Source organism: Sprattus sprattus (genome assembly GCF_963457725.1).
Source record: "Sprattus sprattus genome assembly, chromosome: 1".
Classification (NCBI taxonomy): Eukaryota; Metazoa; Chordata; class Actinopteri; order Clupeiformes; family Clupeidae; genus Sprattus; species Sprattus sprattus.
In genome coordinates, this window is record NC_137920.1 from 77,279,347 (window position 1) to 77,300,210 (window position 20,864).

Here is a 20,864-nt window from a genome sequence, read left to right on the forward strand (position 1 = left end):
ATGCTTTGCAACAGTAGCATTCACTGCGGCGCATCATTCAGCCTTTCTAAAGACAGCATTTGGCAGACCCGCATCAACTATCCGCCGTTGCATAATTAATTACGTAACTTAGTTTAAGGGGAATTGGAATTAACTGCAATTATCTTTTCCAAAGTTTCCTTGACCTCACGACGTTTTCCTTTGAGGTCAAAGAGAAGTGGTTAGGAAAACACAATGGACATAATTTTTGACTTTTCGACCACAGCCATGGATTCATTGAGAGGTGCCCTTAAAACATCCTGTCTTCCTCACTTCCTGTTTACATAGTTCACAAATGTGTGAACTCAAGTCTTCACTAGATGACTAGCGCCTTTAACAAAACGGGATGTTCTCTTATATCACCTTTGGATCTTACCAACATGTCTTCAATCATTAAGCTTTTTTTTCAGTTCTAGCATAGGAATGATGCTATACTCTCGCATGGTCTACCTTTTAGACTGTAGGCTTATGCTAATAATGCTATCAAGCTACATGTAATTGTGTAGTATGATCATCTTTACGTAATACATCGAGATGTACACTACTTACACATACAGCAGTAAGCAGTAAGAGCACACAGCTAGAAAATGATATGGATATTGATTTAGTTTAGGGTGTTACAGACAATACCTCCAGGTATGTTAAAAAGTTAAAAAGTAAACCAAGCAACCACAGTTCAAAATATTGTGTGTGTTTTGCCTAGTTATTTTTCTTTGTCTACACACCACCAGTTGTAGCTTCATACACAAGGTCGATCTCATTAGGGTTTCACTCAGGCGAACAGTTTGTGGGTGAAACTCTGACTTCATAGTGCTCTCTCTGATCATTAGGTCACTACCCAAACTGGTTAGAATGTACTGCTGATTTCAAAACTTGTATGTGTATGCCATGATTGCCATGATAAGACCTTAACTGCTAGGGTCCTGAGTGGTACAAGTGGCTACCACAGAATTTCACACACAAGGTGTTGAGAAGTTAGCCTGGCCATTACCAGCCTGTGACTCCATTTCATTCCGTCTTTCAGTCTGGGCCAACCCAATGCATTTTGGTTTCCGAGATGGGCGGGTGCTTATCTTGAGGTTTAAAATCATTGGAGTTCCCTTAACCAATCAGTAACGTTTAGTAAGCATTCGGTAGATTAAACTCTTCCCAAAGCCAGTTGGGAGAAGAGCTACGACGTCCTTTCCAATCATAAAACTTACAAGAAAATACTCTTGTTCTCCTTTTAATTTTCTGATGTTCTCGAGAGTTGAGACAACTTTTCCGATAGCTTTTCGTGTCTTTTCCTCCAAGGCAAGTTTTGCGTCACAGCTCTGAACTGTTCGCTGATTGGTCCTACAAAATGTTGAGTCCTGGAGACGATTGTCAACGGGGTTGGGCCAGACTGAGTATGAGCTTGAAATCAATTCAGGCGGAAATACGTAGGCTGGTGTCACCAGGCTATTGAGAAGTAGTGCTGACTCCAGAAGTGCCTTCAAAGCATCTAAGGAGTGCAATCTGGCAGTTTTCCAACAGATCATAGAACTGTACAGATTATAAACTCCTCAAAAAGGTATGGAAACGTTATTTCGGTTGATTATTCCTCCCCACTAATAATACTAATTGGTAATGTATTGTATATCGTTGGAAAGCCTGATTAGTCACCTTTACAACGAGGTACAACTTGTTAGGACCGCGCATTCGTGGAATGAGCAACACAGCTAACCGTGTGGGTAGCGGCCCCCAAAAAATGTGCCAAAATCCCCATGCAATATTCTTCTGTTGTTATTCACTCTAGTTTTAAGCTTGAAGTGCTGGCGGCAGGTGTATGCCAGTCACAGGTGTATGACTGGCACCTGATTGGCACCTAATTGGCTTCTAATTGACAGCACTTGTGTGCATTGGTCTGTATATGGCAGTATATCAACCTTGTTGAGTTTGTGTGTGTGCTCCCAGCATGACCATGCCACGTTTTTCCCTTCAGGATAAGGCCGGTGCAAAAGGGCAACTGGAAGCTGGTGTCCTGGTACGCAGAGTGGAAGCACTATTTTGGTGGCAGCCCTGGTGCCATTTCCAAACTTGGCAGGATCAAAGTATGGAGATGGCGTGGAGAACGCTTTGCAGATTGCTGCATAGATTGCGTGACACCTTTCAATGGAGGCAGTGTCATGGTGTGGGGCGGTATCTCTCTCACAGGCAAAACAGAACTTGTCATCATTGAAGGCAATCTGAATGCAGTGAGATCTCGGAATGAGAACGGGAACGCTCGCCCCCACAGAGGCAGGATCATCACAGAGTACCTCCAAAATTTGGGAGTGGAGAGAATGGAATGGCCTGACGTGAGTCCAGACCTCAACCCAATTGAATACTTGTGCGACCAGCTGGGGCGTGCTTGACGTGCCAGACTGACCAACTCAACCATGTTGGCTGAATTGCAACAAATCCTGGTTGAGGAATGGGATGTCATCCCACAGCAGTCTGTGACCAGGCTGGGGACCAGCATGAGGAGGAGGTGCCAATATGTGTTTTATCCTTATTACTGTGGGAGAGTGCAATCATCCAATCCACCAAGCAACTCAAAATGAGACTGAATAACAACAGAAGAATATTGCAGGGGATTTTGGCAAAAAAAATTGGGTCGCTACCCACACGGTTAGCTGTGTTGCTCATTCCAAGAATGCACAATCCTTACAAGTTGTACCTCGTTGTAAAGGTGACTGATCAGGCTTTCCAACGATATACAATACATTACCAATTGGTATTATTAAAGGTGAGGAATATTCGACCGAAATAACGTTTCCGAACTTTTTTTGAGGAGTTTTTATATCACATTGAATTGAACTGATTCACAGAGCTATGGTCACAGAACATGGTCTCATTTGATGGCACCTGTGCAGTTGGCCTGAGTGGATCTTCATTGCATGTAACTGCACTGACCACAAGCAAAACATAAGCCACCAGCGCTTACTGTCTAATGTATTGGTCATTTTTCATTTGTCATTAATATAGTCATTAGCCTATTTCAGTATGACAGGCCCCACTGAAAGGGTTACGTTTATACTCTGTCCATAGATGAAGGGGGGGGGGGGGGGGGGGGGTTCTCATAGACACTGCCATTGGGGAGGCCTGGTTGCATAACTGACCTTTCGGAGGGAAAGCACGCTCCGTTTACTAATTCTGCCGTTCTCACCTTCCCCAGGATGGCAGCTGACCCTGGTAGGTATCAGGCCCTGTCCTGGCACTAGTCCACCCTCAGCCTATCAGCTCTCCTGCTGCAGGCTGTCCCCGGCCCCCGTCCCAATCATGTGTAACATTATATAATGCATGGTGACGGACATATAAGACACAAGAGCACATGACCTGAGCCATGGAAAAGTGTCTGTGGATAATGCATGAAGAGATGTCTCTCTTTCTTGTGTGTCTAGTCTAGTTCTCTTTTCTCCCACTTGCCTTAATGGTATTAAGTATTCCTTAATACCAGCATTCCTTCGCAAAAAGCTACATTCCTTGACATTTAAAAAGCTATATTGCATAACCGTAAATTATGGAACATAAAAACCTCTTGTTGATTCATACAGTAAAAGGGAAAGGTACGTCAGAAAAGCTGGATAGTGTTTCAATGCAATGAGTTTATAGCACTGGGAAGGGAACTATGGGAAGAGACGTCAGGAGGAGCCAGGGGCCAGGGGCCAGGGGCAGGGGCAGGGGCAGGGGCAGGGGGCAGGGGCAGGGGCAGGGGCAGGGGCAGGGGCAGGGGCAGGGGCTACTGGGGTAGGAGAGCTCATGGTGTAAAGTGGTCAGTGAAAACAAGGAGTGGGAGAGCCAGAGTGTGACCGAGAGCCGGTGCCAGAGTCAGAGGCTAATTTAGTCTCTCCCTCCCCCATTGAAGTGTGATGGGCAGCAGACAGCTGTGTGAGAGTGTAAGGGTGTAAGGGAACACGGAGCTCAGGACAAGGGCACACCATGCACACCGACTCTGACACCAGAGATGTTCTATAATGGGGAGATAACAATCTTAGTTTTCCCATTGACGAAAGTGTGAGTTTGGGTCCCATAACGTTTTGTGTTCCCTTTACAATTCACCGCAATAGTTTTGCATTCACTTGCCTTGCAATAGTTTTGCTTTAGCAAAGGAACGCAAAAACTTTTACGAGGGAATGCCAAACTATAGAGAGGGAACGTAAAACTATTGCGAGATAATGCAAAAGAACGCCAAAATATCGTGGAGAAAAAAAAATCCCCATCATGACCTTTAGGGGGCTCCATACAAAATGATTGTGAGGGAACGCAAACATAGCCCATCACCACCAAGACCCTTAAGGCGGCTGCTTGGTTCTGCGTTGGTGTCACATTGTTGCGTAAAATTGACTCATAGCAATTCATGCTCCCTAAAGGTTGCGCGTGTTGCCAAGCAATTCACCACCAGAACAATAGGCTTGCGTAAAATGGCGCTAGTCTAGAAAAAGGGGCCGACGCACGCAAGACGTGAAAAGACGCGCAAGACGCGCCTCTGACCATAAATCAGGCTTTAAGGATCTCCGTAAGCTTGAGATTTGTTCGGTTATTTTTAAATATGTTGAGTTCTCTGTGTGTGTTTGTGTGTATTTCCATCTTCGATTGCGTAAGAGGGTATTATATACAAGCTTAATTTATTAGGCTACAATTTTGTGCAAATGCAAGAGTGCAGAGCTGCCAGTGGGTTTCATATGACGCAACACCTCCATCTGTCAGTTGTCTCACAAAACGATCATCCTTTCATTTTATATTTTAGCAGATGGTGTCATAGCTTGCTAGGCTGTGGATAGGATGTTAACGATCATCACAGAGGTTATCTAATTGTTATTAAAACAAAAAAAAACGTGGTTTTCACAAAATAGGAGTTTGTTCAGGGTACTGAGTCGCTTCACCCATAGGGTTTAAACAGAATTGCCTCTGGTCTCCATGTGAAGGCCCCACGGCCATTACTTGTCTTCACCTGATGACTGGAGTCTCCCCTTTTAGAACATCTCTGGTGACCCTCCAAACACACACGCTCCTATAGCCAAATTCCACATCCAACACGATTGAGACTTACTTATGCAATCTGTCCTTCTCTGCAGAAGTCCACGACAGTTTCCTGAGTGTTTGATGTGCATGTAGAAGTAGCCTAATGCAGAAGAGTGATACGTGTTGTTTCTTTGCACAACATGTTGGATAATGAGTTTGCTATAATAAATTGTCAAATTAAGCCAGGAATCCAGAAGGAGAATGAGATATTCAGTTCATGAAGTGTGAAATTCTCAGTGTGTGTGTTTGTGTGTGTCTGTGTGTGTGTGTGTGTGTGTGTGTGTGTTTGTGTTTTTGTGTGTTCCAAGTCTGTGTGTGTGTGTGTGTGTGTGTGTGTTCCCAGTGTGTGTATGTGTGTGTGTGTGTATGTGTGTGTGTGTGTGTGTGTGTGTGTGTGTGTTCCCAGTGTGTGTATGTGTGTGTGTGTGTGTGTGTGTCTCTGTGTGTGTGTGTGTGTGTGTTCCCAGTGTGTGTATGTGTGTGTGTGTGTGTGTGTGTGTGTGTGTGTGTGTTCCCAGTGTGTGTATGTGTGTGTGTGTGTGTATGTGTGTGTGTGTGTGTGTCTCTGTGTGTGTGTGTGTGTGTGTGTTCCCAGTGTGTGTATGTGTGTGTGTGTGTGTGTGTGTGTGTGTGTGTGTGTGTGTGTGTGTGTGTGTGTGTGTGTGTGTGTGTGTGTTCCCAGTGTGTATGCCCCAGAGATGGGGGAGTTGTGGCTGATAGTTGGTGAGCTGACAGGTGTCAGGGTTGGGGGTGGGGTAGGTGGTGGTCTTCACTGCCAGCTGGTGAGGTCTTTCCTTAGACTTTACGGATGTCAAGCCGGGGCTCCAACAGAACACGGACATTGAGGCCCCAACACGCTTTAGAACGAATGCATCCTGATCATATGTTCAGATTAACATTCTTTCAGATCGGCTGTTGAAAGGCCAAGACCGATAAAAGACATTTTGTTCCCCACTGCGGGACGCATAGTCATGTGGATAAAAGATACAACTTTTTTTTTATAAAAATGTCAAAAACTAGACGTGGCTACTTCTGGAAATGGTGTACCCATGACTTTATTTTGAAGTTTAAAAAACTTTTAGCATAGCATAGCAAGGAGGTAAATAAACATTAATAGGTTCCCACCACTTGCTAACTGTTTGATGATGTTTTTTTCCCAGGATGCATTGCAAAGCAGTGAGTATGTTCAAATGCGCAACCAGATATTCTGTAAATAAACATAATATATAGTAAAATAAACATTTTTGTTTTTATATAAATAATAATAAAAATAACAATATTTTATTTGTGTTGCTTTGTTGAGTTTGTGTTGAGCTACTCGTGGTATTTATCTAGGCTAAATATATTAAAAAAGCAAACAAAATGGCTGTTTAATTTGTTCTGTTTGTGTCGTGTGTATTGGTTCTGTGTGTGAGTGTATTTTGGGGGAGGGAAGTCTTTCCCTGAGGTAGGAGGGCCTATGGTGTGGAATCATGGGGTACCCCTCACTTCCCTCATTACTTGTAATGTGAGTCATTCGATTCAAGGTCATGCGAAACAGTCTCATTCTGGTTCGTACGAGAAAGTATTGTGTGCGGCAGATATCATGTGACCAATCACACACAATACCTCCTCTTGGGAACAACAGGAGGCCTGTTCATGCACACACAATATTATTTTCTCGTCACTACGGGAATCCTTCTTGTGCGCACCAGAATCTTTCCTCGGAGCACGGGAATCTTTGTGGGGAGCACGGGACAGTTCCTGGTGCGCCCCCACGTCTGCCCGTGGCCCTTAGTAAGGGCTCCAAAAAAGCAGGAAAACAAAACTTCTCAAGCTGGTTTTTAAACGTGTCCAAGCTTCGGCAACGATCAGAAACACATGCAACATGCACACAGCTCCAGATGCATGCCGCACGGCCCCTGAATGGGCTTTCGTTTGGCGTGGGTTGAGGTGCATGTCGGCATGAGAAGGAAGTTAGAGTGCAGGGAGAGTGTGTGAGTGTATGGAGACGACGGAGAGCGTTTTTTCCACCCCCTGTGACTGACGTGTGCTCTTGTACTATCTGTGGCATGCCTGGCAAAAGCAGAGTTCAGCTGTTTTAGGAGAGTGTTACTCAAGCCCCCCACCCTGCCCCCCACCCTGCCCCCCACCCTGCTTTAGCGCTATGTATGGGGGTGGCACACGTGGTGTGGTGGGGTTGGGGGGGGGGGGGGGGGGGGCAGGGCACAGCTGCCGCCGCCGCCACCGTTGTGGGGTCCTTTTGTAAAACTAAACTGGGCATCAGAGACAGCGAGTGGCCAATCCCAGGCCAGCTGGCTCTAAAACGGGTCCACCAATGGGAGAGGGAGTGCCTGGTATATAAGCTGTGGGCTGAGGGGTAGCTAACTGGGTGACCCTTATTTTGGTTTGGTGAACAGAATCTGATCCCAAGGACTGTTACCGTTTTTCTGTTGCCTCGTGTAAAGGTAAAAAAAAAAGAAAGACAAGAAAACACTGTTGTCCATGTCTGTGCAATACCAGGGATTGCAAGCTTTGTTGGAAATTAGCAATATGAAGGATTTTTTTAAGGATTTTAAGGAAAATGTAAAAAATTTCGACCCAGGCTATGAAGTTGTGCCGCTATGGAGCAGTTAAGACCCAAACAGTATTGGGGCGCTACCTCTACTGAGGGCAGGGCGCTGGGACAGGGGTGCTACCTCTACTCAGGGCAGGGCGTGTGGACAAGGGCGTCACCTCTACTGAGGGGTTCAGTTGGTATTCAGTGTATATATCTTGCATTCTTGTGGTCTAACTTGGGTGTTAATGGCAGCTGTGTGTGTGTGCAAAGGTCACCACTGTCTGCAGAAGGTGTTCAGAGTCTGGTTTTGAGTCGAAGAAGAGTAGAAGGCCAGAAGGGAGACCAAACCGTATAGACTTGAAGTGAATGCTTTTGGTTGGTTGAGATGTAACTGTTGGCATCAGCTGTTTCCAGGAACAGCACTGATTGTGACTTTGAAGCAATTGAACAAATGCATGTCATGTTTTCTGCCAAAGGTGGTAAGGTAATTTGGTTACACCGTGGTGGAAGCGTAAGCGCGTGGCAACCCAATGCATGCACGGGCATTTGGCAAAGGCTTTGTCTTCGTCAGTATTTAAGACCAGCATTAGCCATACTAAGGGGTTGGCTACACAATGGAATTGATCCTTCAGATTTAACATTTTCTGAAGGCTGTTTGTGAAGTACTCTGAGGTTTTTGTTTAACAATGTTCTCTGTTTTGTGAAGGTCTTTTACCGTCTGTTTACTGTAATAGTGGCATGTAATACTGAAACACTCATAAATACTTAACTACTCGCTAATAGGGAAACTAATGCGTTATTTCCTGGGGTGCCATTTTGTCGTAAGGGACAGTCGGATGGGGTGCCAAGCATGACGTAACCTCTTAGCACAGCATGCTTCAAAAGCAAGCTGGGAAACTAAAGGCATTCCACAAAAAAGTTTGAATTGTGGAGTTTAACAGGGGGGTTATACAGTAGAATGACAAGGGGGTTCTAGAATGATAATATTCCAGGTTGTTCACAGGCTTTCACGTGAGGCAGAGTGGAAAAGAAATCTTATCCAAAGCCCTCAATGCTTGTAGATTTTCACTGGCAATTCCTCAGTAATCTGCGTCAGGAACAAAATCTTCTCTCAAAGAGTGAAGAAGATTGAGGGGTGGGGTGGGGGGGTGGGGGGCTGGGGTGTTGTAGAACAGCAAACTTATTTTTAGCCCAAGCCTGCTTCTCAGTGGTATACCGACACCATCTCTTCTGACCGTGAATCTTTTTTCTCTCTCTCTCCCTGCACCTCTTCCCTGCAGTAAAGAAACGCAATCATGCCTTTCGGAAACACACACAACAACTTTAAGTTGAACTTTAAGAGTGAGGAGGAGTTCCCCGATCTCAAGAAGCACAACAACCACATGGCCAAGGTGCTCACCAAGGACATGTACGCCAAGCTGAGGGACAAGCAGACCGCCACTGGCTTCACCCTGGATGACGTCATCCAGACCGGTGTGGATAACCCAGGTAAGAGCCCTGTAAAACAATCAGTACTGCCTCCTCTCATTCACTCCCATTGCCTGTCGACCACCTGTTTAACCTAGAGTGACTTCATGAAGGGCTATAGGGTCAGCTCTTTTGGCACAAACCATAGAGGGTTTGTACAGGCAGACAGACAGGCTCTGCTCTCTGTACAGGCAGACAGACAGGCTCTGCTCTCTGTACAGGCAGACAGACAGTCTCTGCTCTCTGTACAAGCAGACAGACAGTCTCTTCTCTCTGTACAGGCAGACAGACAGTCTCTGCTCTCTGTACAGGCAGACAGACAGGCTCTGCTCTCTGTACAGGCAGACAGACAGGCACTCTCCTGCTCCTCATATGTGCCCTTATTTTGCTTTGTTTCCACTCTGGTCATAACAGTTAGCAGAATTCACAGGATTACCGATGTCTTAACTATGACATGCTATTTTATTTCTACTTATGATACCTTTATCTGGATTAGAGTATGAAAGTATGAAATTATTATTATTTTTAGTAGTAGCAGAAGTAGTAGTTGTTGTGGTAGTATTAGTAGAGGGAGTCGCATGTAGTAGTAGTAGTAGTAGTAGTAGTAGTAGTAGAAGTGGGAGTATTTATTTATGATTTCTTTTATTGCCGGCAGGTCACCCCTTCATCATGACCGTTGGTTGCGTTGCCGGTGATGAGGAGTCTTACGTGCTGTTCAAGGACCTGTTCGACCCCATCATTTCCGATCGTCATGGTGGATACAAGGCCACTGACAAGCACCCCACAGACCTCAACTTCGAGAATCTGAAGGTAAGACCGTTTGAAAATGACAGAAACAAACTTTTCCATTTGTCTTGTTATAAGTGAGTTCGTTTACGAAGGGTGCCAAGGCCATTCTGGGTTACAATAGATTTAAAAGTTCACCGTCAGTGTTCAGTCTCCCCGTTGCCATGCCATAAGACAAAAATGCTGTCCACTAGAAACATTGAAGTAGAAGCATTCCCATGTTCCTAGGAACCTGCTCATTCGTTGACCCTGATCTCGTCAACAGTGTTGTATTCAGATAAGTAAATGTATTCTTGTGTTTTTAAAAAAACAGGGTGGAGATGACCTGGACCCAAACTACGTTCTGTCCAGCCGCGTGCGTACCGGCCGCAGCATCAAGGGAATCGCCCTGCCCCCCCACAACACCCGTGGCGAGCGCAGACTTGTCGAGAAGTACTCTGTCGAGGGTGAGTCGAGTTGTTTCAGTTAGCTACCGTGCCGTGACTGTTTATGTCTGAGATGCATTGAAAGCGCCTAGAGGCAATTGTATTGTTATGGCGCTATACAAATAAAATTTAATTTAATTGAATTGAAATTCAGACACAGAGCGTTCCCTTCTAACATTGTCCCTCCCTCTCCCACAGCCCTGAACAGCCTGGACGGAGAGTTCAAGGGAAAGTACTACCCCCTGAAGGCCATGACCGATGCCGAACAGGAGCAGCTCATCAGCGACCACTTCTTGTTTGACAAGCCCGTCTCTCCCCTGCTGATCGGCGCCGGTATGGCCCGTGACTGGCCCGATGCTCGCGGCATCTGGTAAGCAGGCACCGAACATGCCATAGAGAAAAAAAGGGGGGTGGGTTTGAAAAACCAACTTGTTTGATGGAGTTCAGTCACCTTTGGTGTGTATTGCGTAGACAAGCCCAGATAGCCAATGTATGTCTGGCGCAGATCTGTGTAGTTTTTTTGCAATCTATGTTTTCAATGTATATGTTGTCATTAACATGTTTTCAACTAACAAGTTGAATTACGGCTATTCTGCCCCAGCTAAACACAGTATTTGTGCTCAGATGTGGAGATGCACATTTGAAATTTACACATTATCAACCAACTTAGTATAACAGTATTTAGGAGCCAGAACTGACATCAGATCAGCGCCAATTCCGTAGTCCAATGATATCTGAAATCGTATCGTCCAATCAGGCCTTGGGCTAATCTGCTCACCTGCTCTTGTGCGCCCCCTTCAGGCACAACGACAACAAGACCTTCCTGGTGTGGGTGAATGAGGAGGATCATCTCCGTGTCATCGCCATGGAGCATGGTGGCAACATGAAGAAGGTGTTCGAGCGCTTCTGCACCGGCCTGAAGAAGGTGGGTGATCCTGTCTGTCTGTCTGTCTGTCTGTCTGTCTGTCTGTCTGTCTGTCTGTCTCTCACAGGAGAATGTCATCACAAATGTGGCATTGGAATAGTATAGCAATGGCAATATAATAGAATAGAATGGATTGGAATAGATTAGAATATAATATAATATAATATAATAGAATAGAATAGAATAGAATAGAATAGAATAGAATAGAATAGAATAGAATAGAATATAATAGAGTAGTAACAATATGCAATGATTGACTCACAAAACTTTTTCACATGACAGGCAGTTAAATTCCAGATTTGCACTGAATGATACTTTATTCTGCAGAGCGTGTCTCATGTGTTTTGTAGAACTCTCCCCCTCAAAGTTTAAAAGACCAATTTATAAAGCGGATAATGAATGTCAATCAGTGTACATAACTCTCCTTCCCTCTCCCCATTCAGATTGAGGATGTCTTCAAGAAGCACAACCACGCCTTCATGTGGAATGAGCATCTGGGTTACGTCCTGACCTGCCCCTCCAACCTGGGAACCGGCCTGCGTGGCGGCGTCCACGTCAAGCTGCCCAAGCTGAGCGTACACGCCAAGTTCGACGAGATCCTCAAGAGGCTGCGTCTGCAGAAGCGTGGCACAGGTACGACACACACACACACACACACACACACACACACACACACACACACACACACACACGCCCAACACACTCAACGTTTGGCACAGGACACCTGTCAACACATCTGTCCACTCCACACACCTGAGACAAACTCTGCGTCTGGCAAATAACTAGCCTGGGTGCCATCCGCTTTTTTTACGTGCTCCACTGATTGCTGCGTTCTCGCTGAAAAAAACGTTTCCACTTTTTTTCAGTGAAGCGCCTACAAAACGGATGGCACCCAGGCTAGCAAAGAACCTCCTTCCACACACACTTGAGTCGTACTTGTGCCTAGCACGGTCCACACACACACCTGTTCACAACTGGACACCTCGTGATTGTGATTCCGATTCATTTTTCCCCCCCTTCCTGTGTGTCTGGCCTCTAGGTGGCGTCGACACCGCCTCTGTCGGCGGAGTGTTCGACATCTCCAACGCTGACCGTATTGGCTCCTCCGAGGTGGCCCAGGTGCAGTGTGTGGTCGACGGTGTCAAGCTCATGGTGGAGATGGAGAAGAAACTGGAGAAGGGCGAGGCCATCGATGCCATGATCCCTGCCCAGAAGTAAACAGGGACAACAATGCCTGTTGCTCTTTTTTTGTGTTGCTTGTTTTCTACAATGAATCGTGCAATCCGCCGCCAGACCGACTGCAGAGGAAACCGCCGCTCCACACCAGAGACTCTTGACTCTGCGCTCTGTCATACCTACTACTGAACACCTTTTTTGCCTCTCCTTTGATCTTTTCTCTTTTTTCTTTGGCCAATGCCACTTTTTTGGCTCTCTTTTCAATCGGTAACAGCCTGGGATCAGACACCACAGGCGCACAGTTTAGTGCCCCCTTGTGGTCATTTCACCTGAAATTTGACTTGTGGTTGTAAAGTATTCCAATCAAACTGTGATACAATAAATGAACCCCGTGTCAACAAATTTAAACCGCCATGATGTGCTTCATTTTCTGACCTTACCTGCACACACACACACACACACACACACACACACACACACACACACACACACACACACAGACACACACACACACACACACAGACACACACACACACAGATACACACACACACAGACACACACACACACATACACAGACACACACACAGACACACACACACACACACACACACACACACACACAATCAGAGCACAGCCCAGTAACACACACACACACACAGACACACAGACACACACACACACACACACACAGACACAGACACACACACACACACACAGACACACACACAGACACACACACACAGATACACACACACACAGACACACACACACACACACACACATACACACACACACACAGACACACACACACACACACACACACACACACACACACACACACAATCAGAGCACAGCCCAGTAACACACACACACACACACACAAGCACACACGCAGACAGGAGGTACATATCTGTCCAGCGTGCAGCTTTGGAATGGAGCGCCGGTGGTGCAGTGGTAGTGTCCACACTCCACACCACCAAGGTCACCGGTTCAAACCTCAGCTCAGGAGAGAAAGTGGAGAGGCAGGTGGGATGTCAGGATGAATTGCAAAGAGAAAGACATGGGGGGGCTTAATTGGCCCCCTGAAACAATGTAGTAGAAAAGTAGGGAGTTATAGACTTTTTTTTTAGTGGGCCAACTTGACACAAAACACTACTGGTGTAAACTCACTGTTTGTGGGTTCCAAGTCAAGTTGGCCCACTGAAAAAAGTCTATAACCTTCTGCTTTTCTACTAGATTGTTTCGGGGGGCCAAGTAAGGCCCCCCATGTATTTCTCTTCGCAATCCATCCTGACATCCCACCTGCTTCAGGGCCTCTGAGTCCACCAGGTCCTCTCCTGTGCTGAGGTTTGAACCGGTGACCTTGATGGTGTGGAGCGTGGACACTACCACTGCGCCACCAGCGCTCCACTCCAAAGCTGCACGCTGTACACATATGTACCTGCGTGTGTATCTCCTGTCTGCATGTTTATCTCCAGTCTGTGTCTATCTCCTGTCCTGTCTGTGTCTATCTCCTGTCTGTCCCAAATGACGCCTATGTCCTGACATCAGCTTCATAGTCAAAATCCCACAAATTCAATCAGGGGCTGGGGGGTTCAGTGCCTGGATTTGTAATGCTTTTTCTCACTGAAGGCTTCCTCAGTGAGCTTCATCTGTGAGTGAGTGTTTGTGTTACACATACACTGGTGTGCTTGCCCACAGGCCTCTGTTTGGACAGGTCAGATGCATGATCCACTTCACCACAGTGGGAATTGAACCTCTTACCATCAACATCACAATCTGTATACTTACCACTGCCCCACCAGGAACCGAAGCGCATACACGCATACACGCACACACACACACACACACACACACACACACACACACACACACACACACACACACACACACACACACACACACACACACACACACACACACACACACACACACACACACACACACACACACACACACACACACACACACACACACACACACACACACACACACACACACACACACACACACACACACACACACACACACACACACACACACACACACACACACACACACACACACACACACACACACACACACACACACACACACACACACACACACACACACACACACACACACACACACACACACACACACACACACACACACAGCAGCCAAGGGAAGACAAGCAGACTGGGAAAGGATTCAAACTTTGAAAAAAGTTATGCCCTTTTAGCGATAGTTTTCTCCACTTTCAAAAAAAAAAGAAAGACCAGGAAGACACCAAACATTCCAACATTTGTGAAGTTTATTTTTCTGTCTTCAGCATCTTTGTAATCCTTCCACAGTCTGGTGCCAGAGGGCTTAGAGAGCCCCTGCGTGTACCGCGTGTCTACACACACACACACACACACACACACTGTGTGTACCGCGTGTCTACACACCAACATTTAGGATGGAGCAGGTCTGTGAGCGATCTCTTGTCCGCTGCCCTCTCGCCCCTTCAGGCTCCATATACTGTATTGCATATTAGATCATTTTTTTTTTTTCAGAAAGAGCTTTGCAAACAGTGCACATCACTTATAATACTAAGCCTCAAGGGAAAAAGACAGTTGCTCGAATGATTGGTCTCCCGTATGTACGTATTGGATTTTGCAGGGTGTACACTGAACAAATCTTATGAAAGGCAATCACTAAATCAAAATAGTCAGTCTCATTCTCTCTCTTTCTCTCTCTCACACACAGACATACACACACAAACACACACACACACACACACACACACACACACACGCATACACAAACACACACACACACATACACAGATGTACACGCATGGGGTCCGCTTACTCCAGGAAAGGTATGGCTACAGAAGCACCTAGAATCCACCCCTTTACCACATGCATGCACACACCACAGGAGAGAGAAAGAGAGAGAAAGAATGAGAGAGAATAAGAGACAACGACAGAGAGAGAGATAGAGAGAGAGAGAGATCAAAAACATAACATCAGGTAGCTCTGGGAGTCAGCTTTAGAAAATGTGTTTGTTTGCTTGTTTGCTTGTTTGTCCATACATGCCCTGTCTGACTATTGTGTGAGAGAAATGTACACTGCTTTACCCTTGTCTGACCTGCCCTCTTAAGTCATGCACAATTGCAAATCAAGACCGTCTCTCTTTATTCACAGACAGAAACTGGTTAAGAACTAGATGTACTTCCTCTGTACTAGCTAAGAGTAAACCTGGAGTTCTAAATTACAGACTATAATCATATGTTTTTTTTTTTATATATATATACAGCCTTAACTGGACTGATATAAATCATGTTCGTTAAAGACATTATTCTAGAAAATAAATTAAGTACCTGTGCAAATATCCACAACTTGAAGTGTTCACATTTAAGACAATGTTGCCCTCCTGTGGTAGCATCTGGGCAGTGCAGCCCACGCCGTCGAGGAGTGCAGCAGATTCAAGTCAATGCGAGTGCATCGCGATCTAATAATGAACAATATTTAAAGAAGGGGGACCTTGGGAGTCCCGAGTGGGTGAAATATGGGGCTGTGAAGATGTGGCTTTGCGGCTTTTACAGAAGTCCTGGCCATGGGAGAACAGGCCGAGTTCCCCCTTGTATCCAGTGATGTGCTTGGCAGAGCGAAAGAATGATGCTTCCGTGGGATTTCAGAAAGAAACGTAAAAAGAAAATGTACTCAAAAAAGAAGTATGAATAAAGATAAACAACAAGAAAAGAAAACAGTGCTGGACTGAGATTGAAGACGATCCCAGAGACGTGGTGGTCAGAGATTACAGTGAGAAACAAAGGGTCTAATAGATACGTCATCAAAATCAGAAACATAAACACACAAAACACACATCTCCCTTGTTATCCGTATGTGGCAATGAACCTCCCCCCCCCCCCCCCCCCCCCCCCACACACACACATACACACACATTCACACCTTACCATCATTTATTCTGCTGTGGTATGATCTAACAGCTCACCTTTTCTTTGTACAGTGATCTGTTCATTTCAACAGTTACACCGCTGGCTCCAGAATATATAGGCAGAAAACTCTGCATTTACTGAACTAAAATGATAGCAAGACAAGATGGCCGTACATACAGGAACTCATCTATATTATTTGGTGTCAGAATCCTGTTATGACTTGGTTTGGATGGTTTGTTGGCTTACCTGAAAATTAAACATTTATTCTGAGTTAACAAAACAAACACAAAATCTCTGACTGACCTGCCCACTATGACTTCTATTCGGATGATTAGTTCCCAAAGGGCGTCTCTTTCCCAGTTTTTCTTTGGAAATACCACACTAGTGTAACCCTGCGCTTCCTCTCCTCTCCAGTAGGGGGAGCCCCACCAGACTAACACTACGTGGCCTCTCCAGTGGTGGAGGCTTAGCCCTGTCCATAAACACCAGCCTCTGTGAGAACAGGACATCATCAGACATGACTCAGAGAACCGGTGAGCAGAAACACAAGTAGCATCTGACTCTGTCGGACCGGACCCACCAATGGTATCCCTCCAGTAAGGCCTTTCTTTGCCAGATCTGGGTTGGAGCGGTGCCAGAAAGAGCACCTATATGGGTCAGTACCACGTCCAGTGTTCAGAATGAGCACCTATATGGGTCAGTACCACGTCCAGTGTTCAGAAGGAGCACCTATATGGGTCAGTACCACGTCCAGTGTTCAGAATGAGCACCTATATGGGTCAGTACCACGTCCAGTGTTCAGAATGAGCACCTATATGGGAAAGCGACACTTCCAGTGTTGACAGAGCCAGGTGCTCCGCCCCTCCTTGTCATCCTTGTCATCTCTCTGATCACAAACTAATATTTAAGCTACTTCACAAACTGGACAGATCCGTTTGTTTTTCCCTTGCAGACCAGTAACAGCGTGTTACACAACAAGTACCCCTCCCACTAAGTCTACTGGTGAAGAAAATACTTTACTTCCAATCTGAAGGCACCACTGTCTTATACCATCTCACAGAGCCCATATGGTAATGCGATGAAATGAAGTGTCATTTTTATCATTAGGTGAAGATATGATGACAAAAAGTGAAACAATCCTTCCTGATTTATGGCTTTTCTGTTGTATGCCAGATTAGGTTCGATTAGATTTGTTTCAGGCTTTCTCCTCCTCATCATGTTCAGTGTCCATGGAAACCACTCCTAGCACAGTCTAGGTCTGATCTACTAGTCTGATCTACTAGTTGTATTTCTATAAATAATCAAAAAGATTTCAATTAAGACTAGTTTGGATCAGTGTCAACACTGCATATTGTCCTACAATGAGGTTGCTGTACTGTGTGAGCTGCAAGTGATCATTTGGTGAAATAAAAACCAGGAAGTTAGTGCCTCCAGTAAATTACATCAATAAAAATAATAACATATATATAATTATATACTAAAACTGATGAAGGAATACTGGGTAAATACAGACGAAGTTATACAGTACAATTTTAGAATAGTGAGCCTACTTAGTGACAAACACAAAAATGTCCCAGGTTTCTACAATAAGAGACATCTATCATGATGTACTGTGATTGAAAGAAAGACACAGTATGTTACAAAGAAATGCCCTGGTGAAGAGCTCAAATTGATTGTCACATTGTAGCCTATAGTTATACAGAGGGTGAAATTGTAACGCATCCCATAATATATTTAAAAGGTTTATTAGATAAGAACATTTGGAGCTTCATATTACTGTCATATGATGAGGAGGCTTTTCCACTAACCCTGTCATATTATGACATCATGACGAGGCTTTTCCACTAACCCTGTCATATTATGACATCATGACGAGGCTTTTCCACTAACCCTGTCATATTATGATATCATGACGAGGCTTTTCCACTAACCCTGTCATATTATGACATCATAATGGCTTTTCCACTAACCCTGTCATATTATGACATCATGACGAGGCTTTTCCACTAACCCTGTCATATTATGACAAGTTGACGAGGCTTTTCTACTAACCCTGTCATATTATGACATCATGACGAAGCTTTTCTTCGATTAATTTATACTTCAACCAACTAGACAAAAACAAGTTACTGAATAATTTCAAAAATTCAACAAAACCAAATACTTCAGAAACACAATAAGGCCAATAAATTCATAAATAAATGAAACGTGTCGTACAAGAGTAGATCATGAATTGTCATTTTAATAACAGAGATTATACTACATAAAGACCGATAGAAATCTTGTGCAATAAACCTGGGCAACATTTGATGTGCATGAAACCACTCTTAAGTTTTGCCAAAGCAACACCTATCTGCTACTCTTGAGTGTGTCATAGGACCAGGAGATTACTGATCGGAGTCTATCAATCAGATGGGAAATGGGCTATGTACCTAACGAGTTCCTATAACATAACGAAGGACAATACTTTTACTTGCCTTCAATCCTTCTGTTTATACCTGGCTGGTGAGTGTGTGGTTTCCAATAATAATTAACGTATTGTTCACCTTCATAATAAAAAAGAACTATATAGTCTAATGGAGAAATTATTTTCTGTCCCTAATTTGTTAACCCAACTTCACATATTCTACTCTGAAATTCCAAAGGGCTCTTCACTTCTGTGATCCATTCAGGAAACATATTTTGGCTGCATTAAATCATGTGAACAATTTGTCTGCTTAATTTGTACTCCATTGTTCATGTTACAGATGTCAACACTTGAAACAGTACAGAAATGTCATTGATGGAGCGCATGCAAAGGTTGTCTAAAGTTGTCCTTGCCTGTGACACAGGCACTTAAACAGTACTCTTAGGAACTTAAAGGCCAAGAAGTAGACTTAAACAGTACTCTTAGGACCTTAAAGGCCAAGAAGTAGACTTTTGCAGTAAACTTTTTTTTAAATATATATAAGGACCCTACTACCATGCCTCTTCTTCAAGTAGTAGCGTAACTCGGCCATAAAATCATAAATTGCTTCATCAAGTGGTGGAAGAAGTGGTTTTAATGAAATGCTATGAAATGAACAGAAAGGGAATGCTCTTTCTAAGTGTGTTTTGGCTTGGGGGGGGTGGGGGGCACAGTAATATTATTTTCAAAGACATGGCAACGCCACTCACGCAGAGAGGTACATGGACATGTGATGCTCAGTAAAAGAAACTGAATGTGTTTTGGCGACCGTGATGGTGTCTTGAATGGATCAATGGATACAGCTGCAAAGATGTAAAAATGGTTCGCTTGGCAGAGTGTGATTGCACAAAAACATGATTACAAAAACAAAAATCACTACAGATAGCATTGTACCTGTAAGGTGCACCACACAGTTAAGTGCCACCCGAGACACCCTACACACGGGTCTTTACTCCGTTATATTTAACACTTGCAAATCCCTGCCACATGTAGAGAAGCGTTCGATCAAATTCATTTCCTCTTTGAGGCTGTGTGAGGATGGGTTTGTCAATAGAATCTGCCCCGACCAAAGCTGCTCTCCTCCTCCTCCACCGCATGGACCTGCTCTCCTCCCAAACACACCGCATGGACCTCCTCTCCTCCCAAACACACCGCATGGACCTCCTCTCCTCCCAAACACACCGCATGGACCTCCTCTCCTCCCAAACACACCGCATGGACCTGCTCTCCTCCTCCTCCTCCTCTACCGCATAGAACTGCTCTCCTCCTAACCCCTAGGCATGGACCTGCTCTCCTTCCTCTCTTGTTTGCCTCTTTGTCATGACAGCCAACAACCCAGAGTCCAGAGGATTGCCAACGGGTGCTAAGCCGGATCAGAGTCAGATCAGAGCCAGATCAAGGCCAGATCAGAGGAAGATCAGGGCCAGATCAGAGCTAGATCAAGGCCAGATCAGAGCCAGATCAAGGCCAGATCAATCAGGGCCATATCAGAGCTAAATCAGAGGCAGATCAGAGCCAGATCAGGGCCAGATCAGAGCCAGATGGATGGACGTATCTCTTTCAGAGTTCTTGATGATGCTTACGTGGGGGAAATAAAACTAACTGCCATGTTCAGTTATGTTCATCACCATCATTTCAACCTTCCTTGTGCCAAGGGTTAGCTGCAGTGCTGTGTCATGTGAATCACTGCTACGGTGACCAGGCATTGGCTGTGTGTTAGTAGCCAGCTATAGTAGAGTGGTGTTGAAATGCCAAAGACCGACATAAAAGAGGAGAATTTGGTGGGAGGGAGGGGAGGGGGATTGGTTTGGTTCTTTAAATGGATCTGCATAATCTGAAGGCTGCATGGATTGTCTGCATGGAGTGGTTACCATGGAGAGCACTTTGGAATGCTGGAAGGGGGGTTGTGTTTGAGGAAGTGTAGCCATTCAGGCATTCTAAAGCATGTTCTAGAATCTAGATCAACTCTAGTGTCAACCTCTGGGTGTCCAAATAGGATGTTCACAGGAAACATGTCATCATTTACTGTTTAAAAGGGGAAACTGTATGAGAATTCTGATCCACGTCAGCAATACCTATCCATCAACTCAGGAAGAGGGGACACTCTCCACACACGCTCCCCAGTTGT

The 20,864-nt window shown here is 45.0% G+C and overlaps 1 protein-coding gene across 1 annotated transcript; it reads left to right on the forward strand.

Moving 5' to 3' along the window:
* The first annotated feature begins 7,332 nt into the window (after positions 1-7,332).
* Positions 7,333-12,769, forward strand: ckma (creatine kinase, muscle a). The gene is made up of 8 exons (XM_080838965.1): positions 7,333-7,490; positions 8,863-9,070; positions 9,705-9,859; positions 10,149-10,281; positions 10,459-10,630; positions 11,062-11,185; positions 11,629-11,818; positions 12,225-12,769. The coding sequence occupies exons 2-8, from the start codon at positions 8,878-8,880 to the stop codon at positions 12,401-12,403; spliced, it is 1,146 nt and encodes a 381-aa protein (XP_080695091.1). The 5' UTR covers positions 7,333-7,490; positions 8,863-8,877; the 3' UTR covers positions 12,404-12,769.
* Positions 12,770-20,864: the final 8,095 nt, after the last annotated feature.